Source organism: Puma concolor, chromosome E4 (genome assembly GCF_028749965.1).
Source record: "Puma concolor isolate L17-30 chromosome E4, mPumCon1.1.hap2, whole genome shotgun sequence".
NCBI lineage: Eukaryota > Metazoa > Chordata > Mammalia > Carnivora > Felidae > Puma > Puma concolor.
Genome location: NC_141683.1, coordinates 37,786,615 through 37,813,158, shown reverse-complemented (window position 1 = coordinate 37,813,158; position 26,544 = coordinate 37,786,615). Strand labels below are relative to the sequence as shown.

Sequence of the window (26,544 nt, the reverse complement as noted above, 5' to 3'; positions counted from 1 at the left end):
CCCTCTCCCTGTGCCTCCTCAGTCCTGTGTCCCACCTCCCACCTGTGTTTTATGAATGTTCTTCTGTCCCACGTCTGTGCCCTATGGGGCTGTTTGTGTCCACCGCAAAAGTGGAGGTACAGTGAAGACAGCTGCACTGAAGGGTGGGAGGGGGAGGAGGATTAATTATCACAGGGATGTTTGCTTGGAGTTTTTAGTTAGACTGTCCTGCCTTACTTCCCCTCTTCATGCCTTTTTCTTTTCCCTAGCTCGGAACTTCCACTTAGAATGTATTTTACAAACTTGGAACACTTAGGTTCTAACATTCTGCACCCAGGGCCTCAGTGGAATAAGTAAACCAATAAGCTGATTGCCTCAAGTAGTTTGACTGCCAAGTGCACTGGGGTAACTTTTGTTCTTCAGTGAATGATCGTTTCACGCTAGGGAACAAGGGATGAATGTGAGTGTAGGGCTTGTCCAGCCTTCCTGATTCCTAACCCTGACCTGGGAAGTCATCATTCCCAGAGCTGTGTGTTGCTTACAACAGCCTGCCAAATGCTCTGTATCCTTCCTTTTGACAGTTTCCCCCAGTGACATGTGTCATAAATACATTTCTCATTTGCCAGAATAGGTTTGGGTTTGTTTTGAATCTGACGGGTCCTCCGACACCACATTCTTAAATCTCCCTAACAGATCATTTATACCAAAAATGCTGCCTTGACAGGAAGAAAGATTGTGTGATTTTCAATGTGGGTTGAAAATCAAATCCAAGTTCTAACAACACTGAGACTTCCTGGACCCTACAGATTAATCGTGATTATCTTACCGTGAAATACTTTGGGTAGTAGGAACTACTCTCTACTTATTGTTTCTGTCAAACCTTTGATTGGAAAAGTTTTCACAGTGGGCACGTTGTCATTTCTAAAGATGCTTATAAATTTCATGGTGTGTCTCAACCATCATATGGTTGTCCTTTGTTTTAGGCAATAAGTGTGCCCCTGAAGAGTCATTTATAAACGGAATTTTTACAGATAAGTTCATATGTTAAACACACATGAGCAGCTATTATTTTACTTTCTGGGTTCTTTTATAATTGGAAAAACTACTCCAAACTTGTTTGAGAAGTGTAATGCTCATACATTAGATTTTCTTTAAATGAAGGACAATTGGGGCACCTGGGTGGCTCAGTCAGTTGAGCGTCCGACTTGGGCTCAGGTCATGATCTCACGGTTCATGAGTTTGGGCCTCACGTTGGGCTCTGTGCTGACAGCTCAGAGCCTAGAGCCTGCTTCGGATTCTGTGTCTCCCTCTCTCTCTGCCCCTCCTCTGCTCATGCTCTGTCTCTGTCTCTCTTTCTCTCTCTTTTTCTCTCTCTCTCAAAATAATTAAATAAACATTTAAAAAATTAAGAAAAAATAAATGAAGGACAAATGACCCTTACATAAGGTGAGGGTTAGGGGTGCTGACACTCTGTACAGTTGAAAATCCACGTATAATAGGGGCATCTGGGTGGTTCAGTTGCTTAAGAGTCCGACTTCAGCTCAGGTCATGATCTCACAGTTTGTGGGTTCAAGCCCCACATTGGGCTCTATGCTGACAGCTCAGAGCCTGGAGCCTGCTTCAGATTCTGTGTCTCCCTCTCTCTCTGCCCCTCCCCTGCTCTCACTCTGGCTCTCTCTCAAAAATAAATAAACATTAAAAAATTTTAAAAATGAAAAAAAAAAAAGAAAATCCATGTAAAACTTTTAACTCCCACCAAACTTAACTACTAATAGCCTACTGTTGACCAGAAGCCTTACTGATAAAATAGTCAATTAACACGTGATACATATAGGATGGATTTTCTATCTTATATGTATAATATACTGTGTTATTACAATAAAGTAAACCAGAGAAAAGAAAATGTTATCAAGAAAATCATAAGGAAGAGAAAATACATTTTTGGTGGCATACTGTATTTATTGGAAAAAATCCACATGTAAGTGGTCCTGTGCAGTTCAAACCCATGTTCTTCAAGGGTCAGCTATAATCTTAATGAGAATCAGACGGTATTACCAATGGTCTTGTACTCTCAATTGTTCTGGCTTAGTTATACCACATCTCATCCCAATAGGAGATACAAGATTTGTAAATTCTACATTTTCGCACTGATACACAAAACACTCAGGAAAATCTGCTCCTGTGAGAACCACTCCTTGCTCTTTCTTGTCTCATTCTTTCAGGGAGGGATGTGGGGTGCTGCCAGCTCAGAGTTGGGGGTGATTTGTGATGTTTTGCTGAAATATTAAGTAACTTACTAAGTAATTTCTCACAGGCTTCTCAGCCCAGAGCTCCACAATTCTGTGTGTTCTCGTTACCTATTTCTGCATAAACTTCCCCTAAATTTAGTGGTGTAAGGAATTTGTCACTGTTTCTCACCATTCTGTGGGTTGTTTAGCCCAGTTGGTTGGTTCTGACTTGGGCTTTCTGCATGTGGCCTGCACACCAGTGTTGGCTGGGGCTGCGGGCATCCGAAGGCTTGATTGGTCTGATGGGCCAGCCGGGATGGCTTATTTAAGTGACTGGCAGAGGCTGGATGTCAGCAGAGAGCTCAGCTGGGCTGTCCACCAGAGCACTGATATGTGACCTCTTGCGTGGCTTATTCTTCTCAAAACGTGGTGGTTGGGTTCCAAGAATGGGCATCCTAAGAGTAAGTGTTCCAGGAGACCCAGGCTGAAGCTGCAAGGCTTCTTATGATCTTGCCTTAAAGTCCCAGTCACTTCTGTCACACTCAAGACAAGGGACTAAGACAAGTTGAGAATCAAGGGGAAGGAAATTAGGGCTTGCCTCTTGATGTAAGTTGCAGCCTACAGATGGGGTCCATTTTTTGACTGTCCACCATACTGCGTGTTGGAAGAGCTCTCTCTAGAAGAATAAGATTACATAAAAATGAAATACATGGGAGGCATTGCAGCACAGTGAGCGGGGGGGCAGTTGTAGAATGCTTGCTATGCATGAACTAATGGCCAGCCTTGTTGGTTGGAACTCAGTACCAGGAAGCACACACTGAATGAGCCCATCTCCACGGAAGCTGAGCATCCCACAGAGAGAAGCATTCCCATGCAGTGGCCCCCACCCCAAAGTAACCCCCTCATAGAACAGATGATTGAAAAACACCTGGGAAGGGAATTGAACTAGCACAGTTTTAAAAGCACTTTTATCTAAAAATTTTTATCTACATCCTCATGCATGTGTCTTGTTGATACTGAGTCTGAAAAATGATTTTCATAAATCAGAAGTATACATTGCCACACAAACACATAGGAAACTGTGAAGTAATGTGTCTAGTGCACTTGATTTCCAGCTCATGCTGTGGAGGTGCTTGGAGAAGGCTGTGCCCCTGGAGTACCTTATATATAAGAATGGATACTTTGGCATTTGAGAAAAGATCGAGTTCTGTCCAGGTGCTTGGGAGTCTAATTGCCTCCTTGGCCTGAATGAGGAAAACACTTGCCTGTTAATCATATGGAGTCATGGGTACCCAGGTTCCTGCAGAGAAGTGTGGCTGGTCTGGATACATAGGCCAACAACCCTTGAAGGTTGTGAGAGTTACTCTCTACCCTCGTAGTCTTGTTTATTGCCCCCGGAATAGTCCTCTCCAGCTCCCTGAAGATTCAAATTTGTGTTTATCTGTGCTGAAAATTTAGAGGCAAGATAAACAACATTTCAAGCCATTTATAACCAGAGGCTGTGCTGGGAAGGGATTGGGCTTTCCATTAGACATATGTGAAAATGTTGGACTTTGGGAAAGATAGGGAGAATATCCCTAGATGTGAAAAGCAGGTGATTAAAAGAGATTGATACAAGTTTGATCCAGAAGATGGTTATGTGGGATTAGTACTCTGTTGACTTATTAAATATCCTCTTGTGGAATGCCAGGCATGGAGGGTCCTGGAGATGCCAAGTGTATGGGGCCCATGTTTTTATACTAGCAGGAGGGCCTTTGGCAAGGGTGAGGAACATGGAAGGAGGTGGGGGAGAGAGGGTGAGGAATGAGACACCATGCAAACATAAGTCTTAGGGCAGTGGACGGAGTATGGGAGAGAGTGAACTCCACCCTCGCCTGCCTTTTTCCACGCGGATCATCCTAAACAGAGGAGACCTCTCTTGATCTTCAGCTCCTGATGGAGAGTCCACACCTTCTCCATACTAGTCACCTCTCAGTCAGTCGCATGAATGGAGATCCATAATTCAGCCTTGTTTCTTACTTCTCTTTTGCCTGCACATATTGACAGAACTCCTGTTAGGTGCCAGACACTGTGTGACGTGGAGGGAACTCTCCTATTGGGAGTTACACAGCAAACAAGGAAACAAATGATGTAGTTATAGATTATGATTGGCGTTTTGGGGAAATGGGGGTGTGATAAAGAATTATAGGATGAGCACTGGGTGTTGTATGGAAACCAATTTGAAGATAAATTTCATATATTGAAAAAACATTTTTTTAAATGCAAATCTCTCGAAAAAAAAAAAAAAAAAAGAATAATAGGGAGTTCCCCATTTGGATAGGCTGTTCAGGAGGTAACTAACAGTCAATGACCCTAAAGTCATTGGTTAAACTTTGACATGTCTTATACGGTATTTTAAAGTTCCTTAAGTTACGTGTTGTTAAGGTTCAAAATGAAACCTGTGGTTTTTTTTTTCCTTTTCTGAGCCTAAGTTGTAGAATGCCAAATGGACAACAATTTGGGGAGACAAAGGGAAGCCAACCTGGATGGCCAGACGCCTTCTGGCTGACACTTTCTTCACCACCACTTTCTCTCCCTAGGGAAAGGAGACGTGTTTGGAGATGTGTTCTGGAAGGAAGCCACCCTTGCCCAGTCCTGTGCCAATGTTAGGGCCTTGACCTATTGTGACCTGCATGTGATCAAACGGGATGCCCTGCAGAAAGTGCTAGAATTCTACACAGCCTTTTCCCACTCCTTCTCCCGGAACCTCATTCTCACCTACAACTTGAGGAAGAGGGTAAGCTGGCAGTTTTTGGTTTCTTTTCTATCAAGAACAGTCTCTGTGCACTTAAGATAACCACACGGGCGGGAAAAGTCCTTTCGCGGTTTATTTAAGTGGAGCAGTGGTTCTGTGCATGGCTTGCTCTTCAGAGCTTTTGCTATGAAATAAGGGAAACAGGAATGTTGCTAGATTAAAAAGATGGATTAACTTTGCTGCAGAAGGGGTTGGTTCATGAGTGTGTCCGTGGGCTTTTCCCCAGCAATATCTACACCTTCTGGCATTGTGAAAAGATGAGCAAAAAATGAGGTCATTAAGCATAAGAGACTCTTAAAAACTGAGAACAAACTGAGGGCTGATGGGGGGTGGGAGGGAAGGGAGGGTGGGTGATGGGTATTGAGGAGGGCACCTTTTGGGATGAGCACTGGGTGTTGTATGGAAACCAATTTGACCATAAATTTCATATATTGAAAAAAAAATAAAATTAAATTTAAAAAAAGATGAGGTCGTTAGTCAGAAAAGTGACTGACTGGGGCTACTTAATTCAAATAAACTGAACTCTCCTTGGTGACTAGGACTCATTAAATGGTGTGAGACCATTCGCCAGCTGATAATAATAATTTTTTAAAGCTATGAAGATGATTCAGTTGGGCCCAGAAAATCAGAAAGGTATGGAATCTGATTGCCTAGAGAGTATCTTGTATACACCTGCTGATTTAAGGGTTTGAGAAATGAGCCATTTTAAGACCCAGAGAAGATTTCTGGTCTGAAATGGTTTCTTTCAACCCTCAGATCATCAGGTTCCATCTGCCTCTGTGAGGACTAAACTATTCGTCTTGTACTCTTTAGGTTTTTCATGACCGACTTTCTTGCACTTCATCTATCTCTTTTAGTTAACAAGGTAGCTCTGACCCATAGAAACCGCCTGTAGGGATTATCATAGGAATCTTTCAACAAATGACCTCATAACCTTTCCTCCAAAACTGTTCCTCTTCTTATGGTCCTTGCCTCTGTTGACATTGTATCACCCTGGGGTTCCAAGTTAGAAATGCTGGCATCATGGTTGATACTTCTTCCCAGTCTCCCATGTCTCAGGTTACTCCTCAAATCCTTTGAGTTCCACCTAAGCTCTCAAACCTGGGTCCACACTCTACTTCCATCCTTGGGGCTCTCCCTGAGCTCTTGGGACACAGCACCCGGATGCAGACCTTTCCTGTTTCTGGCACCATGCAACAGGCTCCCGCTTGTATTTGTCCTCGACATGGCAGTTCCTCCTTTGGCCGATCCTATGACCTTAAAAACAAATGGGATCATGTCCCTTCCTTTGTAAAGACTTTTTGCCCTCAACCTAACTTTAGGGTAATGTCTGTATGCTTCAGCATGGCTTGTGTGGCTTTTCACATCTGGCCCTGACTTAACTCCCAAGCCAAAACCTCAGCCACTCTTGCCATGCCCCCTGCTACCACCCCGAACACTCCCACCATGAGGACTCAGCACAGCTCTGCAAGCACCACACCCTTCAGAGCCCTGGGTATCCTCAGCCAGGCATTCTTTTTTCTCCTTCTCTGTGTGACAAGTGCCTACTAACCCTTAAGACTACTGAAATGTTTACTCATTCACTCATCAAACCCAGTACACACCAGCTGAATGAGACTAGACATATAAAGCTGAATAACACTCAGTTCCTCGTTTCCAGGAACCTAAAGTCTAACAGAGAAGATCAACACAGGAAGGATAAATGTAGTACCGGAGGCTAAGTACAAGAAGTATGATTTATATAAGCTATTGTGGGAGCAGTTTGAGCCAAGGCACAGAGAAAGGAATCAGCCTTTTGTCTTTCAAGTTACTTGTACAAGGTTCCAAAGGCCTATTACCTGGTTACCCCTAATATATGCTTGTGAGTCCCTGCTCAGAGGCCCAAGAGGGGAAGGCCTGGGTACCTGGGTAGCCCCAGTGCCTAACCCAGTACAGAGGATTAATAAACATTTGGCTTGCCAAGAGATGGAATCTCTAGGCCTCAGTTTCCACATCATACAATGTGAGGTTGTGGATTGTTTTTATGGTTCTGTGATTTGAACGCTGGCCATTTGAATTCTCATCGGGAATGGGCAGTGGTGTTGAAGTGTGCATTCATAGTTCTTATTTGTTTATTTGGGAACGTGGAATGCTTGCTAGTGGTACTTTTAGCCACGTGGATTCTTCTAAAGTCTATTTTTTTTTTAATTTTTTCCTTCTTTTTATGAGAGGAAGTTGATTATAATCAGCTTTCGGTGCTGCTGATAAAATAGGTTGAAAAAAACACAGTTTGGGTTATTTGGAGTAGTAATCATTTTGGAATAATTGTGGATCAAATAAATCTGTCTTATAAAAAAAAAAACAGCAGTGCCTCCATGGTCAGACTATCTTCATAAGTACAGAATGCTTGACTGCTCTTGCGGAAGGGAAGACTCAAGGGTAGCATTTCAGAAAGGCTGTCATGGAAGAAGATTAGGTGGGGTCTGTATGGACACAAGGTGTAGAGGAAGCATCCAAGCTATAGAAGATATGAGAAAGATCAGGTGGTCCTTAAGGTATTTAGACATTCCCTAGATACCCCTCAGAGATATTGCAGAGGGCCCTGAGGCATCCAATGGAGAGTCACATTAGTTGACCTTCAAATGTCTTTCCAATCGCAAATGCCTCTGAGTCTGGCACAATTTTGGTGAGGTTCTTTACAAGAAGAGGTAGCCATTCTTTTTCTTGGAAAAAAGAGGCTGTCATGTTTTGGTGTTGCCATTGTAATCTCTCATTGTGTCCTTCTGAGAATTAATTCATAGTTACATAGGGCATAGAAGACAAGAACATTACATGCATGAATTATTCTTGTAGCTATTTTTTTTCTGGCAAAGTGAAGTGTATTCTTGTGGCTGTTTCTGTCTTGGCAAAATTGAGTGTTATTTGCAAAGATTCCCGAGAACATAGTGCCTTTGACATCTGTTTGGGGAGTTGTTTGGTTCTGTCGACGTCCTCTAGTGCACAGCAAAAACTCTGAGCTGGAAGGTGCGTCAATGGCCATCCAGTATCCCCTCCATTTTCCTACCACCCTCATTTCACAAATATGACCTTTTATAGAAAGGTCACAGAGCTGTGTCAGTAATGAAAGAATTGGAGCCAGAAATGACTTATCGCCCAGGCCTCTTGCTGATGGGCCTCTTGCTGATTCTCACAGCTTCGTGGCCTCCCCTGGCCTCTGCATTCTAAGCCTCGTCCCTTTTTCCCTGAATCCATGTGTGTGAGCACCGCCCAGCTCTCTGCACTGCTGTTGGGACCCAACTCAGGAAGGGACATGTCACCTTCCTCTATTTCCTCCAAAGACGCCAGAAGTCATAGGCAAGGATGAAAGAGGCACGACCCTGAAGCCAACCCTGCATTTTGACCTTTGGATTTCCTTGCCTATGGGCACTGAGCCAGATGAGACCTGGGTCTGTGTCCCACCTCTGCCACTTAGTGCTTCTGCAAGTCATAAGTGCTTCCTCAACTGTAAAATGAGGATGATGAGAAGTTCTACCTCGTAGGATAATTGTGAGGATTAAACAATACCGGCAAAGCTCACACACAGGATCTCACACAGTACAGGCTCAGTTACATTGTGGGTTATTATTTTGTTTTACCCACTTGACACCCTACTTCACTCTACTCTTTATTATCTTGTGCCTTTTGGAAAATAAAAAGAAGGAGGCTTGGGGTGCCTGGGTGGCTCAGTTGGTTAGGCATCCAACTCTTGGTCTTGGCTCAGGTCATGATCTCATGGTTCGTAGGATCGAGCCCCATATCAGGCTCTGTGCTGATAGTTCAGAGCCTGCTTAGGATTCTGTCTCTCTCTCTCTGCCCCTCCCCCACTTGTTCTCTCTCTCTCTCTCTCTCTCAAAATAAATAAACTTAAAAAAAAAAGAAGGCAGCTCTTCTGCCTTTGCTTATATAGGGTACTCACTCTGCAGAATGTTCTGTGGGGCAGGTGTTATTCCAGGGTTCTCTGTACCTCCTGCAGCTGCTCTGGAATGCTGACATGGTGCTTGGCTCCTGCCAGTAGAGAGGTCAGCGTTCCCTCACTATTTTTGCCAGTTTCATTCATGGAGGGAAAAATTAGGCCATTCTGACATCTTAAGTCAGCCAGGGAGTCAGGATTTTTCCAAGAGGAAAGCACAGCATCCTTGTTTCCTCCAAGGGAGGTTGCATGTGGTTGTCCATGAAAAGAAGGGGAGGAAGAGCCTTCCTCCTCCCAGACCCTTGGCACTCTGGGGTGAAGGCTCTCTGGGAATTTTCCTCAAGGCCCTGAGTTGTCTTTTTTCTGCAATCAGAGCTTTGCACAATACTAATAGTAACATTATTACCCACTCCTGATACTGTGCAAGCTGCAAGTTATGCCCCAAAGTTGGTATGTGTTTCATGTCCGTTTATTAAATCCTCAGAATAACGCCATGACATTATAGTATCAGTCCCATTTCTCCAGGGAATAAACTAGGGCCCTGTGGCCCTGTGGAGAAGAGAATCACTTCTCCAAGGTCACCCAGGCAGTAGGTAGCAGGTTCCAAACTCTGCACGTGCTCCTGCTGCTAAGCAGCATCACATCGTCCTGTGCAGCTTCTCCCATCCTGGCATTCTTTGGCTTCTGCTTTCTCCCAGTTCACTGACCTTTCAGGGGTGGAACAGAGTGTCTCCAAAGTATCTTCACTATCCCCCAGCACACTCAGAAATCTGTACAGTAAATCCCAGTCTGGGGACACAAGATGTTCCCCCCAACAGAGTGACAGCCACACCACAGCCGGGGTGTGTGGGAGGCATAGCACACCTCCCTTTGGTTAAACAGCAGGCTACGCAGGCCATGATATTAGTAACTTACGAAACAGAGCACCCACTTTGGGGCTAGGGACCTAGGTTTGAATCCTGGTTTTCACTACTGACCAGCTGTGTGCTCTTGTGAAAGTTCCTAAACTATTCTAGGCTCATCTGTAAAAAGAGTCTAATAAAAGTCTCTCCTAATTAGGTTTATTGAGAAGATCACATGCATTACAACAAAACAGTGACATAGTACCTGTAGGAACTGCTCAATACCTATTTATACCTTCTCCTTCCTGCAGCCCATTTTTTCTCTCTGCCTTTGGTCTCAGAAGTTCTGAGTTGATGCTTTGCTCCCCTTTGTTTATAACCAGACCCTTTCTTTAATCAGTGTCTCACTTGGGCTCTACTGTCCTTTCAACCTGGGATGAGGGTTCCTTTCCCAGGTGCTAGCTAGGAGATTGGGTCTTCCTGCTCATCATTAGGACAGTAGGGAAAATGTCTCACAATTAAATGATGTATTGTAGACAAGCAATTAGGTAATTAACAGCAGTCAGTGCATGGGATAATTGGCATGTAGGTAATTGGTAGGGTGGTTCTCATTCTCTGTGCGTGGGGCTTTATTTTTAAAGCCAATGTTGTTGTGGTTTTGAGTATGTTTTGTGTAGTGTTTGCCTATGATAATTTGTTCCAGGATAGATTTTTCTTAGCTTGATAGGTCCCAACCTAGTGAGTTTGGAAGGAGCTGAGACTGTAGTTACTGGTGGCTTCAAAGCAGGGGCCTACTAATAATGCCTGTTTTATAAAACTGAGGTTGCCATAGTGAACTATCTTGAATACTATATGTACTTTTCAACACCCCCTCCCCCCCCCACACACACACAACACCTCGTAACCAAAGGGCATTTTCTTCTGGAGCGGAGAAGGTGAAAGCATTGGAGGCTTGGAAAAAGAGCTCTGCTCAGAACTGGCGTTGGAAAGCCTCTGTTTTCTTTCTGCACAAATTCTTGTGGAAGGTGATAAGATGGAAAGATCAAAAGGCCAGGTGCTTGGAAATATATCCCCTTTCCCACTGAATCATCACAGCCTAAGTTTTAAAAATGATCTCTACATAGCCCATATATATATTTTTTGTCATTCTTCCATAGTGAGGGCTTCTGTGGAATTAAAATCATCCATTAGACTGTCAAGCTATAAAGATAATAAAATCAGGTTTTGGAATCAGGGTTGGGGAAGGGATAGGTCATGTGAGTGGTAAGACCACAATTCTTTCAGGAAAACAACATAAAAATCAAAGCCAAGTCCCTTTTCCCTCAAGAGGATCAGGGGATGATGTTAGGGACCTGTGTAGACTTCCATGGATCCTTAGGCATTCTCCCTAGTGCTCCCAAAACACATAGCAGACCCCCATCATGATCCCTGGGGTGTGGGAGAAAATGAAAATGCTCCATGCTTTGTTATGAATCAGCTTGAAATGCAGCTGGTTTGGGTATATGTGGCCATTTCCAAGGAAGCAATAAAGTTCTGGAATGAATGTGATCTTTGAAGCTAGATCACTGTATCTGGGCTCAGCCACTTGCTAGCTGGGGGTGAGGGTGCAGGAGGAGATTGAACAACTACAGCTATTCCTGTTTTGTGGATTCATACTATCTACCCCAAAAGGTAGCTTTGGGAAAGATAATCGTGGGCCAGCCACAGTGCCTTACACATAGCAAGTGCACAGTCAAGTTACTTTCCTTCCATTATCCGTGGGAATGAGGGTAGCAGAGTGAAGAAGGAGAGCAGGAATCCCAATAGTGTGGCTCATAGAATAAGCATATGGAGGCAATAGAGACTGATGGTTACAGATGTGGACTCTAGAGTCAGAGTTCTTGGGTTCAAGTCTTGGCTCTCCTTAGTGACCTTGGGCCAGTAACCCAACCTCCCTGGGCCTCAATTCATTCATTTATAAAACAGGAATAATAGTAGTACCTTAGAAGGGTACTTTGTCATAGCAAGATCTCAGTGTATGTATTGCTCTCACTATTGTTATTGTTGAGCTTAGCTTTTCTGGAAATGAAGAGATGCCATCAAGTGCTAAAAGTTTTAAAAGGAGAGTAGGGGCTGAAATTTAACACCTAGAAATCTCCCAGACAGATGATTTCAAGATCTGTGCCTAGACCTCTCAGGTAGTACCAAAGGAACAAGTGATTCATCAGTGAGGTTTGGTAAAGAATGGCTCCGTTGGACTCATCACAGATCCTGACTTCCTCCTGTGACAGAATGGATAGAGGGAATGGTAGAGTCTAATGTGGAGAAGGTGCTGGGGGAGGGAAGTCGTAACTTACCTTAAGCCTTATCAATCCTGATGCACTATTACATAGTGTGTTTACCACAAGTTAAAAAAAAAAAAAGATCTGTCCAAGTTCAGAGAACCATAAGGCCAATGCAGTCCTTTGGAGAGTAATGTACCTGCCTAATATTTTCTTAGAAACGTGTGATTGACTTGTAATAAATAGGGGAGTACTAATGAGTCCCAGATCATGGATTCAGTCCCCAGGTGAGCAAGCTAGCTTCCTGAAGTCTCAGATGCTTGGTCTAGCATTTTGCACATTTATTTGCCCCCTGAACAGTTTTTGAATTCCACCTGCAAATTTCTACTATCTACTATAATATACCTATTAACATCTGTCAGAGCTGGTGTTTTACAGAACATCTCTCGGAAACAGGGACTAGATTGTCTTTAATGTCTCTTCTGTTTTACATGGTCGGTGACCTGTAGAATAGACAGGACTTGTCTGGGAAACATCAAGAAGCCAAAGAGAACTCCAGCACAGTGGGAATCCTGGTCCCTCGGTCCTCAGTGAAATCCCAAGCAGAGATTGTGGGCAGACTCTACCAGCTTTCTGAACATCCCCCTGAACTCAGCTTTCCCCCCTCACCTCTCAGGGGCCCAGTGGCTCATCCATTTCCAGTGTGCAGTCAGCCTTGTTGGCAAAGAGCAGTTTGTCCTTGGTTTGGCAGTGCACGTGCTAATAAAAGGCTGCCGACAGATGTTTTCTCCCTGGCTTCACTAGTCCCTTATTGGCCTAGTCAAACTTCATGTTCTGACCCCATCTGCCATGTTTCTGTGCTTCCTTGTTCCCATTTAAGTCCTCCTTCCACTCTTAAAAATTTGTGCTTTGGCTTTGAACGTGTTCTTATACATCTTGCCAGTGAGTCATGGAGGTTTTTATTCTAGCCTGTGCTTTTAGTAAGTGGAGAGTTAGGATTTCAACCCAGGTGACCTGTCATAATAATAACTACCTTCTAAGATGTTAGATTAATGGAAGCAAATGTTAGTTCAGCCCCTCCCCCCCCCCAAGGGGGCTTTGAACATCTGCATCAGGAGCTCACACACAAAATCTAACCCAGTCCAGATGTCCATGTGGATGGTTTCTGGTATAATGTGTGTCACAGACCCACCCAATTTTGGTGCTTCTCATTGCAAACTTTGCTGGTTGCAATTTACTTGTTACTAGTATCACTTACTGGTTTGTCCTTCCTATATTTAATTTAGGCTTCTAGAGTGAAATTATAAATCCACGATGGGGCCCTGACTCCATATAGCTTCTCTTTAATCTCTCTAGGGTAGGTGAGACCCCCCCTGTCTTTTGATCCAGTAAGTATTAGTCACCTTCTCTTTGTAGGTCTTATCATGCTTCCAATTAACTGTTCACTGTAGGTCTTCCTTTGCAGTCTAGAAGCTCTGTAAGGGCTAGACCTTGTCTGCCTGATTTACCTCTCTTTCCTGATTAGCTCTCTTAGAGCTTGGTACAAAGCAAGAATTCAATAATTAATGAATGAATGAACAAATGAGTGGACCAAACAACCATCCATCCAACCAAAAATTATCATAAAAGTACACCAGCCAATATTGGGCATGTGCCCCCTTCTTGTTATATTGTTTTTTTTTTTTATGTTTATTTCTTTTTGAGAGAGAGACAGACAGAGAATGAGCAGAGGAGGGGCAGAGAGAGAGGGAAACACAGAATGTGAAGCAGCTCTAGGCTCCTAGCTGTCAGCACAGAGCCCGGCGCGGGGCTTGAATGCATGAACTGTGAGATCATGACTTGAGCTTAAGTCAGATGCTTAACCAGCTGAGCCACCCAGGCGCCCCAGTATAAGTTTTTAAAGCCTTGACTATGAGATAGTTTAGAGATCTCTCCTTCTGTCTGTCTCTGAAACTTTGCCCATATATCCCATCTCATCCCTCTCCCATTTTCTCTTTCCCAGGCCCTGAGTATTGAGGTATCTCAACTTCTGCAGGTACCACTGATGCCAGCATAAGATAATAATAATCACCCCCATTTATTGAGTGTCTCCCAGGCCACCTATGCACTAATGCATTTGTATGCATTATCTCATTAAGATGCTGAGGAAACTGAGGCTCAATTAGGTTAAATAATTTTCCATGGATCAGTAAGCTAAATGGAGCTGGAATTTGAGCCCAAGTCTGGCAATCACCAAGACCATATTCTTGCTTTTGTGCCCCTCCTGAAAATGGAGACCCCAGCTCACTATTCTGGGGTTAGCAGCCCCCAGAGGAAGCAGAGCCTTGTGAAGCAAGTTTAAGTCCATCATGAGAAGCCAGAGGAATGACCTTCAGCTCTGGGTGCCAGCTTGACTGGAGCTGTGGACCTGGGCAGGCCCCTGAAGATCAGGCCAAGGCCAAAGTCATCCAGGGCTGCGGAGAGGCCTTAAAAGCAGAATGGGTATAGGGTAGCAATGAGTCTAAGGCCCTTTCTAGCCCAGAAGTAGTTAGCAAGGGCTGTGAGGAGAAGATTTTGAGATGGGTATTGATCGGGGGGGGGGGGGGATAGAATTTACCTGACTGGGAGAGACATATAGTCCTCTGCGGGTACCCCTGTGCCTCATTGTGGACAGGGCACAGATGGTTGGTTAAATGGCTGATACTTAATCAGGAAGGTGTCTGTGGAGAACAGTGAATCTGAGTTACTAATCGGTAATAATCTGTGAAGAGAGGGCCTCCTGAGGGAATCCACTGGCCAGTTTCCCCACTCCCCAGGTTTTTTTCTTGCTCATTCCCCACCTGGTTTTGAGGACTCCAGAAGGGAATTGTTCCAGACTCACAGGGTATGGCAGCTTCAGCATCAGGGTTTGACTTTTCTGGAGGTGCCTAGAGACCCCAGGGAAAAGTGGACCAACACAGGGGACATGATGCTTTCAGGGGCCCGAGTGAGCTTGACATCTCTTCCATGCACTTCCCACCACACCTGCTGATGTTATAGGAGCCTGGCAGCCCCTCAGACCTCTCACTTTTCAGGCTTTAAAATCCACCTGACTGTCCCCGGGCGGCCTGTAGTAGCAAAAGCCAGCAGATTTTCCATGACAGGTTTAATTTTTAAAAAGCCCCTTGCTACAGGCAGCATGTGGAAGATGGTGCCTTATCCCTCAGAGATCAATTTGCAGACAGCTCCTGCATTCTGCTGCATTTCCCAGCGCACTTGTTGCAAATGCTTAAACCAGACATGAAAACAGCCTCTGGTTCACAGGGTATGAATTTCTAAAAGAGGATACTTGTTCATATCATGGCGTCTAAAATCCTGCCCTGCTAAGGCTGGAGCACATCACACATTTGGCACTTCCTGGAGGTGTGGCGTGAGAGTGTGTCCTAACCCTGTCGGACCTCTGTAATCATCTGGATGAACAGAGAAGTGAAGCTCGGTCCCAGTGACTAGAAGCAGGGTGAGGACTTCCCCAGGCATGGGACAAATCCAATGGCAGGTGGCAGGGGGTGGAAGAATAACATGGAAAAGGAACAGAACACCTGTGAGCATAAGAAATGGCATCGGATACTAAAAATCCTCAGTGGTGGATGTTCACTGGACTTGTGATCATTTTGCAATGTATACAAATATCGAATCATTGTATCGTACACCTAAAACTAATAGAATGCTGTGTGTCGATTATATTTCAATTAGCCTGACAAAGCATGTACATTACTGAGGATTCTGCAGCCAGCAGCATGCCGCGCAGTAAAGCGGCAAACTTTCCTTCCCTAAAGTCCCTCACTCAAGCACAGGGAGGAATCCTGCCATGGGAATTTGATTTCACTTGATTTCATAACAGACGATAAATGATTATATAAGGCTCAGGTGGTGGGAAGGGTGCTGCCTTTCTCCGATCTCTTCCCTGTTTGGTTTACGCTTAGCTCCAAGGAGGACTCTGGAAATCTGCTCCAGGTGAAACTACTTTCTCTTGCCCTAGGACAGCAAGGAGCTGGGGAAAGAACGGGGCTCAGGGAAAGAAAGGGGACTGAGAAGTCAAGGTGTAAAGGATGCCTGTGACTGGAGAATTTCAGGAGGATGAGTAGATTTTGCCAATAGTATTCACCCAAGAGAGGAACCTGGCACCTGCTCGGCGTTGCTGAACTTTGCCTGGGGAGGCACATGCCTTTGCTAACCCTGGACTGTGAGTTGGGCTGGAAGAAAATCCCAGGGAAGAGCTTGTCTGCCAAATCCAGCTTTCCCAATCCTTCCGCCCCGGGGCCAGATGAATGTAGCTGCAGAGCGGCTTTGTTTCTCTATTAGGCCGCATGTTGAGGCAGCTGGGAAGGTGCCAGGATTTTCATCCTGGGCTTTCTGCTTAAGCTCTTCCTAATTCTACTCTGACATTTCTCTCAGGTTAGAACCTGAACAGGGATGCCTTTGGCTCAGGGGCTCAAGGCTTGCTGACTAGCACTGGAGGCAGCTCCTAATTACCTGCGGTTACAAGCGACACAACTCCTTGGAATCTATAACCAACCATTTCCAGCAGCCCCAGCTTCCCTGATGGAAGAGTTGCATCCCGCAGCCTGTGCAGGGCGGCACCCCCTGTGTTCCGTACTTCTTCCTTCTCTCTCTCCCACTGTTGGTGACTGCTCCGTGGGCTCAGGGGTCCCACAGGAGGCCGGAGCATGAGAGATGTGCCTTGGTCACTGCCCAGGCTCTGGCTACCGTCTCCTTCTGCAGAGCTAGGCACTGTTTGCCTGTGTGCGTGCACACCCCTCGTGCACCCTTGGCTGGAAGTTTTCAGGCTTCTCAATGGACTGGTCTGTCTGCCAGCAGTGCTGCTGCTGCTGCTGGGGTGTGTGTGTGTGTGTTTGTGTGTGTGTGTGTGTGTGCGCGCGCGCACACGTGCTTGCACACACGATTTCCTCCCATCAGTGATTAGTCCTAAACGAGGCTGGATAATACACCAACACTTGCTGGATCCGATCACCCCCCAGCAGCCTGTTCCTCTACCAGCCGGGGTTGTGGGGTCAGCTCGGCTTAGCTACGGAAGTTTTTTTAGTTTCTTTTTTTTCCTTCGGGGTAGAGGTAAAGATTAGCCTGACATTTGTAAGTTTGAAAACCCTGTAAAATGCCATGCGCAGTCAGTTGTTATTTGTCCACATGTGTACTTTGTAGAAGGTAAATGCCCCCATTTGGGGCCACGGGCTGGAGCCCTAAATCCTTAGTAATTATAGTGGGCAGAGCACATGGGGGGAGGGGGACAGGAGAATAGAAACTGTACATGCTGTGTACTCTGAGTGCAGGGCCTTTGGGGCCAGGGACCTTTCATGGCATTTACAAATGATTCATGGCTACAACCCCCACAGGGAGTTTACTATAGGTTATTTAGGATCCTGAGGCTTTGGTTCAGGACACAAAAGATACTCCTTCATGGAAGCAGTGGGAAGCAGTACATCAAAGTCCCCAGCCCAGAGCTTGGGAACAAATGTTCGGGGTAGATGCTAATTCTCCCCCTCAGTGAGGCCAAGAGCAGCCCCCCTGGGGAGCCTGGCTTCTGCCTCTCCTAGGCTGCCATGGCATCGAGATTCCAAGTTTCAATTGTTGTTGACCTAGCTTCCACTTTGTTTGCATGCCCTTCCTATTGTCTGCGTGTGTCCGGTATGGTACAGGAGTCTGATTTTCCTTGTCAGTCTTGAGCTTGCCAAGGAAAATAAAACCACCAGGTTGGAAGCTTCTAGAGAGTGGCACTGTGGCATCCCATCCACCTCCTGACACACCAGCTGGGCTTCCCCAAGTGTATTACTTCCCCGTGGCTGCCATCATGCATGACCACACACTGGGTAGCCGAAAACAACAGAAATGGACTCTCTCACACTTTTGGAGGCCAGAGGTCCAAAGGTGAGATGTCAGCAGGGCTGCGCTCCCTCGGAATGCTCCAGGGGAGAATCCTTCCTTGCTCCTCCCAGCTTCTGGTGGCTCCAGGCACTTGCTGGCTTGTGGAAACCTAACTCTAGTCTCTGCCTCTGTATGCAGACGGCCTTCATCCCTTGCCTCTGTGTGTCCAATCAACCTTTCCTTTTTCTTATAAAGATGCTGGTTGTTGGATTCGGGGCCTGCTCTAATTCTAGGACAGTCTCATCTCCAGATCCTTAAATTAATTACATATGCAAAGTGCTATTTCCAGATAAGGTCACGTTTACAGGTACTGGGATTTAGGACTTGGACATTTTGTTGGGGGGGGGGTGATGCAGTTTAAGTCATGACACCACCCTTTTCCTCCCCTCCTTCCCTCTCTTCTTCCTCTTCCTCCCCCTCCTCTGCTCCCCTTTTTTCCTCTCCCTCCTTTTCCTCCTCCTCCTTCTGCTCCTCCTACTCCTCCTCCTCGGGTCCCTTCCCAGAACAGGAATTCTTTTCTTATGAAGAATATTCTTGTGCAAGCTGTGTTCCTTCTCCTGGATGGTTCTTGGAATAAGGTTCAAGTATTTGGTTCATCCTAGTTCCCTTAAATCTTAGAGTAAAATATTTTCCTTTGCTTTTCTCATGAGTAGTCTACTTAGAACCCAGTGGAACTCTGCTCCAAAGAGAGATTGACAAGACACACAAAGCACCAGGCTCTCAGAAAAGAGGTTTGTGTTAGACGTTAGAGAGAACTTCCTGCTGGCAGAGGTTGTGAGATGTTGGTAAGTAATACCCACAGCAGATGGTTACGAACAACCTTTTGTTGACCTTCCAGCTCTGATCTCTCAGATTCTCATTCTGAAAACCTTTGGTGGTCCCTTACAGCCTCAGAACAAAGTCCAGGGACCTTGTGTGAACCCATACTTCCCGCTGCAAATTGCACCTTCATGCTGTTGTCTGATGCCTGGCTGCACTGGCAGTCACAGCACGTGCCATGTACTTAGTTCCATGTACATCCTCTTGCGTGGAGCGCCCCTCACCCTACCTCACCTCCTCCCACTGATCCCAATCCAGCTGTCAAAACAGGATTCAGATTCTACTTTTCCCATTCAAAGCCTCCTCCAGTCTACTTCCAGATAGAATCTCTCTCTTCCCTTATTTGTCTTTCCAGGGTATTTTGTTTGGTCCTTTAGAGGAGGTATCATTCATGTATGATTGAGCACATATCTGATGTTTCCTGTGGATTTGGGGGCCTTACTCCTATTTTTATTCATTGCATTCCTTCATGCAGTGCCTGGCACATAGTAGATGATAATTTAATCTCCTAGAGTAACAACTCAGTTGCCACTCACCTGCCTTTGCACTTCAAGTCCAGAAGTGGGGATTCCAGCCCTGTGTTTTCAGATAGGCTGTCCTTCACTGCTGTCTCCAGCAGGCATCCCCAGGGCAGGCTGCTCTCCCAGTGGCCCACATCCACTGCACCAGGGTGACAGGCTATCCCAATTTGTATGGAACTGTCCTGGTTTCGGCATCTAATGCTCTACATCCTGAGAAACTCATCAGTCCTGGACAAACTGGTTATCCGACTCCACACTCAGTCTCTACTGGCTCTTGCTGAAAGTTCCTAAGAATTGATCGTAAGTCTGGTTCCATCTTTCTGCAGTCATTTGTTGTAAAACCACTTAGCTGCTTTCTTCACCTGTAGGTGGGCATCTGGCCCTGGCCCTGCACAGCCCTTCTGAAGCTGTCCCCAAGACAGTATCATAAATGTGACTTCTGAACTTTCCACCCGGCTCTTTGGCATCCTGGTCTGGTCTCCTCCACACCAGCCCAAATTCTAACTCAATCCATGTAGCTGACCCTTCCAGGTAACCTTTCTCCCCTCACTCCTCCTCCCAACTCTGTGCCTTTCTCATATCAAAGAGGGCCTCAGAGGATTGGAGCCCAAACCAAACCCTCCCCTCTGTAGAACCACAACTCAAAGATGCCTCCTCTATGAAGCCCTCCTTAGGAAACTCTTCCCCACCAGCTCATCACCACTCCATCCTTCTTCCTCTAGGGGCTCCTAAGTGATTGAATGGATCATGACCTCTTGGGGGGAAGTGCCTGGTGCCCTGAACCAGTGTTGGGACCTGAGTTCCACCCCGAGTTTCCTGTAAGGTCAAGTTCTTAACCTCAGTTTCATTAATTGTATCATGAGAAAGTTAAGTAAGCTCTAGTATTTTTACCAGCCTTACCGAATTTGGATTCCAAGGGTATCTGCTCTCCCTCTATGCTCTGGAGAGCCTCAAGTACAAATGTCTTAAGCAAGACAGCAGTGGAAAGAGGCTTCTGGAATCTCCTCTCCAATTGGTACATTCCCTCCTCCAGGCCCTGCTTGACTTATAATTCCCATCTTTATCCTTTGACTCCCCAGGATAATCCTATCCTGGCCCAGCTGTGAGTAGGACAAAAAAGCCACCACCTACAGCTTAAGAGATCTTAAGGTACAATTAGAAGACTGATTCCTTTACCATGACTTGGCTTACAGAACTCAAGATTTGAGAGGAGAGGTTAAATTCCTGAGCCTTGTCCTGGGCTCAGTTTCCACCAGACCCACAGCTATGTCTCCCTCTCTGTGCCCAGGATGAACTTGTCAGGACCTATGTGTCACTTCCCTTGGATGTTTTCAGTGTAGCTAAGGCTATTGAAAACATGGACTGGGTGAACCTTGGGTTTCGAACTCTCTAACTTGTGCACATCTTTGTGTGTGTGAGCACCTACTTTTAACATTGCACCCCACTTTACCTTCAACAAAGCATTGTCACATATTTTATTTCAACTGATCCTTGCTACAACTTTTTGAAGTTCGTACTATTATTACTCCTGTTTTCAATGTGGGGAACCTGAGATTCAGAGAAGTAAAATGTAGGATGTGTGGCAAAACTAGAACTTAAACTCGTATCATCCAACTCCACATCCCACATCCTTTCCACTAGCCCACTTGCCTGTGTGCACCTGCAGTGAGATAGTGAACAGCCTTGGATCTCCCCAAACTCCTGTTCTCCCTGAGAACATTCCACTGACAGAGGCAGGTGGCCAAGGGACCTACCTCATCCTTGGGCTTAGTTCTATAAACTAGTGTCTTCCACCCAAATCATCTCTTTGGTCTTGTTAAAATGCAAATTCTAATTCAGGTCTGGCGGGGGGAGTCAACATTTAGCATTTCTAACACAGCCCCAGGTGACACTGGTGAGATACAGGAGGCCATCAGGAACCAACATGCCACGTTCCTGAGTGCAGACACAGCCTCAGTTGATGGCACTTTGAGGAGCACACTTGAGCAGGGCTGTAAATAGGTGGACAGGGACAGGGAATCTCTATCTCTCCAGGCCAGTCCCCAGGAGTCCACTGTTCTTCCCCAGTGACATAGGCCATGGAGAGGCCCAAGAATGCTGATCATGGAGTAAGAGAACCTAAATACCCACCCCTCCCCTCCACCCCCATGGAAACTGTCTGCACTCAGGAACGTGGCATGTTGGTTCCTGATGGCCTCCTGTATCTCACACATGATGTGTCAGCCTGGGACCTGGCTTTCATGCCCTTGAAGCTGTGGTCCCTTGGCAAAAGTGAAATCAACTTTGTCCCAGAGTGGACCCGAGGCACGTTGTAGCATGACACCTGCCTTGCACTGTGTTATAACAGATGGATGGCTCTCAAGTCTGATAACCATAGTTTCTCAACTGGCATATACAGTCTAGAAAAGGTCTTTTCAGCTGCTTTCAGGAGCAAATGGACATCTGGAAATAGAGTTTTAAATATACCAAATACCAGTATTTCCAGGTTTAAAAAGCAAAGCATAATTTTTGAATCCTGGATGCCCTAGAAAATCAAGGCAACATAAGGCACCCATAAAGCATTTCCTCACAGAGACCTTCCCTGACCCTGATGCTTCCTGATTCAAGTTAGTTCTCACATCCATTTTTACTCAAAGCGCTTTTTCCCCTTCATATCACTTAAACGATTGATAATATTAAGTATACAGTCTTTGACTGGTATTTGCTTCTCAGAGTAGTTTTGTCTTTTGCTGTATCCCCAGTAATTAATGCTACCTGTGTCTTTGAGGATGGGTCCCCTGATCTTTACCTCTCAGGCACTAGGCAGTGGTTTTCAGGGTGTGGTCCCTGGTTAGAAAGACAAATTCACGGCCTCACTCTAGACCTATTGACTTAGAATCTGGAGATAAGCTCAGAAACTTGTATTTCATCATGCCCTGCTGGTCATCCTAGTGACCCCTAAATCTGGAGAACCATTGCATTAGGGTTTGGGACAAGTTCTACAGTATCACACAGCATGGGTTCTGGTGCAGCCTTACAGCAGACGGTCAGTAAGAGAAGAGTGACGTGGGCTCCTTGGACCCTCTTGTCACCTCACAGAGAGGTGCTGGGGCCCATTTGAGGTCTGCATTCCAGTGGAGGGACCCTCACCCCTTGCCCAACTTCCCCCTTACAGTGTGAGACAGCAAGCTGGTAGAGAAGGGACGCAGAAAGGCTTTGGCATGGGCATGCTGGATCTGGGGAGCTCACTGGTTACAGGAGTACTCTTGGAAAGCTAGCTTCCTGGACTCGGAGAGCCCTGAGTCCAGGAGAAGCTGCAGACCCCACCATCCCCAACAGAGTGGAAGCCCCAGGCCCTGGGAAACAGACCTTGGATGTAATCCCTCCCAGGAGAGAAGCAGTCCAGCCAGCTCACTGCCCTGAAAATGCAGAGTGATATCCCAGGGTCTCTGTGGGACAGCTCTGCTTCCAACCCTGGCACTTAGTAGGCACTGGATGTTTTTAGGGGTGAATGAGTAGGATCATTTCCAATTCTGAGGCTGATTCTGCTTTTCTGAGTTTTGGGTTGGTCACCAGCAGACTGGTAGCTTCTCAAATACCCAATCAGTCATGATATCTCTTGATGGGCTGGCCAGAAGCTGCATTAGCCCGTTTTGTCGCCATACCTAAAAACAGGTGCTTGTGCTGGACTTCCAGATTCCTCACTCCCATGCGGTCAGCCTGGCTTTGTGAGAATGCTCAAGGGCTCCTCAGCTCCCCTCTCCAGCTGTAACCAGCACCCCCAGGCGGCCAGGCCAACTCAGGACAGTAGAGAGACTCAGTCTGTCTGTCCCAGGGCCACCCAGGCAGATGCAGTAGCGGGGACTATTTCTTTCTACCCGAATGGAAGAGCTGACTAGAGACCTGGCCCTCAGAGCTTTCTCTGAGGCATCCTGACCCTCCTGAGAAGATTGATCTTGCCTTGTTCCTGCCATCCACCCAAGGAGCCTCTCTCCAGGGCACTGTGATTGACTTTCATTGTTTAATTAGCAGCCTCTGAACAGCTCAGGGAAGCAATTACACAGCACCTTCCAGACACCCGCAGAAAATGAAATGACGGGGGCTTTCTTGTTGGGCAGGTCCCCAGCCCCAGGCTCTCATCTCTTTCTTCTGCTCTCCATGCCTTTTGCTTTGGCCAGAAGCTCACATTTCTCCCCCATCTTTTGTGAAGTAATCTCTTTATCACATGAATCCTTTACAACCGACCCTCTTCCTTTACTCATAATTTCTGCTCAGTGCCTTAATCTCCATCCTCTTTCTTGATTTCCTCCCTGCTGCCATGCATTTTCTGGACTTGTAAATAATGCCACTGACAAAGCTTTGAAGTACTTTTGTAGTATTTGCCACCCCTGAAAACACACACACACACACACACACACACACACACCCATGCCACGAACTGAGCTTCCTTCATCTGTTTTCATAACTTGAACCTCTCAGGTACCTTATTCCTCCTCTCACTTTGCATTAGGCTCCCACAGCTTGTTAAACCTGTTCCCAGGTATGATTATCTTCCAGGCAGCTTCTCCATGATCCTTCCTGCAGAGATGAGAGCTGGGAGGTTGGGGGCAGTAGGGACATAATCAGGGCCCCAAACCACAATGCTCTTACTCAAACCCAGCCCTGTCCTGCAAGCCCCACTGTGTGCCCAGTGCTGTTCCAGGAAAAGTGCAAGGGATGGAGCGTCTGGGTGCTGCTTCCTCCAGCCCACATGAGATTGAGGGCTCTGGAATTTTCAAACTGGGGATCTCACTCATTCTGCATCTGCTGTGCCCCAGCATGGTTCTCCTGGAGACTTAGAGAAGCCATGGGTACTAGAGCATCAGGAATTCTAGTCTAATGGAGGGAATTCTTTTATGACAACTCTCTTTGGCCAAAGGTCACCTTGAGCCAGTAGTCTCCTTTTGCTAAGATTTATTCCAGTCAAATTCCTAGGAATAGAATGATTGATTCCTTCTGAATTCATGGTGACTAGATTTGATCCATTGTCATTTGCTCCATTGTTTTTGGTTTTCTCAGACTTCCCATGACCCAAGGTGGTGCTTCTGAGAAAGTCTGCATTCGTGCAAAGACATCCCCTCCTGCCCTCGGCTCCAACAGGTGACTTCCTGACTCATCCCTGGCTGCTCACCCAGTTGTCTCCCTTCCAGGAGTTATGGGAGCACTATCTCTAATCAATTTACTTCAGGCAAATTAAGCAAGACCTTGCCTTCCAGGAATCCTGTCCACTCCTTTTAATCTAGCTGCATTCTTCAGCCCACCCCCAGGACATTTCCTTTATGCAGTTCTTTAGAATATTCCCACATGGGTATCAAGTTAATTAATGCATAATGTCGCTACAGGGATCAGCAAGTCCCCTGGGCTGTCCCTTACAGATGGCAGGAGGTTGACTTTTTCCACATGGTACCTAAGGCTGGTCCTGGGCACTGAGCATAGTGGCTGTCTGTGCAGTTTGGGATGCACAATCCATATAGGGTTGTCTGTGAAGACTTCCCATCCTCCTTATGACTGCTTCCTTGCAGTGGAGCTTGGGTAGAACCATTGCTCACATGCAGCTTGGTGTCAATATACCAGGGCTGGGAGCCCCAGGAAAAAAAGGTGTCTTCACTTCTTCATTTCTTCCTGGCCTCTCTTTTGCAGTTGTAGTGTTTTCAGTGTCCTTATTCCTTCCTCTTTTTTGCTCCTCCCTCCTGTACAAGCAGAAGGACCAAGGAACTAGACTGCCAAGGAAGAGTTGGGTTGGCCTGGGTCCTTCTGCATTCTTCTTCCCTTCTGGGATTTTCCTACACTGTGTAGATAGAGCGTGTCATATTTGCTAGCATGTTTCAGGTTAGTGATACAAACTCATTTATCCTAGGTGGTAAACTCTACATTTACAGAAGCCAAAATGAAGAGGAAGTTTGGTAATATTCTATTATTTTGTATGTCTTCATTATCATGGATCATGTAGTGACATGATTCAGAAAACCCTCATGGTCACACTCAACAACACATGTGCCAGCCATTTGAAGGATCCCAGTGACCAGTTTACCAAAGCCTGAAATGGACCGGTTTAAATGAGCATGTGTCCCCTCAGGTGAAAGTTATTTGCCTTTTAGAGATGATTTTCTATGAGGGGCAAGCAAGTACCTTGGTCACTGGTTGAGCAATGATTGAAGGGATTGCCTTCAGTGCCTTTGGTTTCAGTGCCAAGCTTACCTTTCCCCTGTCTTAGCCCGAGTATACTGAGTGTGTTTTGGTTCTAACTAACCTGAGTTTGGTTCTTCAGAAGGTTCTTTAATAAAGAAAAATATTTTTAATCATAAAATTTAATCAGAAGCTTTGTCTCAAAGCAGGGAGAAATGAAAATTAGGCCACTACCCTAAAGAGAAGACTGTTGCAAATCCACCTAATTAAGCCCCAACAGGTAAATAACAAAGGGCAAAGGAAGTAAGACAGTGGCAGCCTGTAAGTAAAATTCTAAAGGCTTTTCAGAGGAGAACAGCTTCTGGCAGAGTGTAGGACTGAGGATCTAGAATAAAAGGAGAGAAAATACACCAGAAACAACAGAATTGGGTAATCGGAGGAGAAAGCAGCACTAGATGTGAGAAGCCTCCTAGCATGGCTAACATTTCATCAGTTCTAAATCTAGTCACCTTTCTTAGAAGGTAAAAGTCTGTTTTTAAAAAGATAGGAGGGAACGGAAAGAGCTTTATCAGAAGTTGATTTGCGATTCTATTTGAAGAATATATTTGAATATAATTAGAAGAAGACGGGGTGGGGTATTCTTTTCAGAGACGGTATTTCCGGGTGTGGGGAACACTGAATGTATTGACGGAAATAAGTGGGTCACACTTTATTGTCTTGTTCATCTTTATCTATCTGTGCTCTCCTTCCTTGTGCACCCTTCTCTCGATTGCATCAAGTCCCTCCCTTCCTTCCAATCCCTGGGTAGGTCTCAATTTTGCCAGGAAGCTCTACTCTCCTTACTTAGTTCTTATCACTCCAGCTGGGTTGAGGGTGCCCTCAGAGGTCGTTCCTCTTCTGGATCACAGAGGAACACTCTGTCCAGGGTGCTGATCGACTGTCTGTCCTGCAGTTAAGTTGACTTGTAAACTTCCAGATATCTTGGACTGAAAATTCATTTTGGCTAAAGCCCTGTGGCCAATGCCCAAACAAAACTACAAACATTTTTAGTTAGAGAGTTGACAAGGGCTGCCAGTAGCACTCTGCCAGACTGTTAAGGAGGTTTTTTTTTTTCTTAACAGTCTTTTTTT

General features: G+C 45.8%; 1 protein-coding gene across 4 annotated transcripts in view; it reads left to right on the top strand.

The window, feature by feature from the left end:
* KCNH1 (potassium voltage-gated channel subfamily H member 1) overlaps positions 1-26,544 on the top strand; it is a 387,096-nt gene that overhangs the window by 293,717 nt on the left and 66,835 nt on the right. For all 4 annotated transcript variants that reach the window (XM_086693674.1, XM_086693677.1, XM_086693675.1 and 1 more), the window contains one exon: positions 4,787-4,983. In XM_086693674.1, coding sequence (XP_086549800.1) covers positions 4,787-4,983 — 197 coding nt within the window. The remainder of the gene's footprint in view (positions 1-4,786; positions 4,984-26,544) is intronic.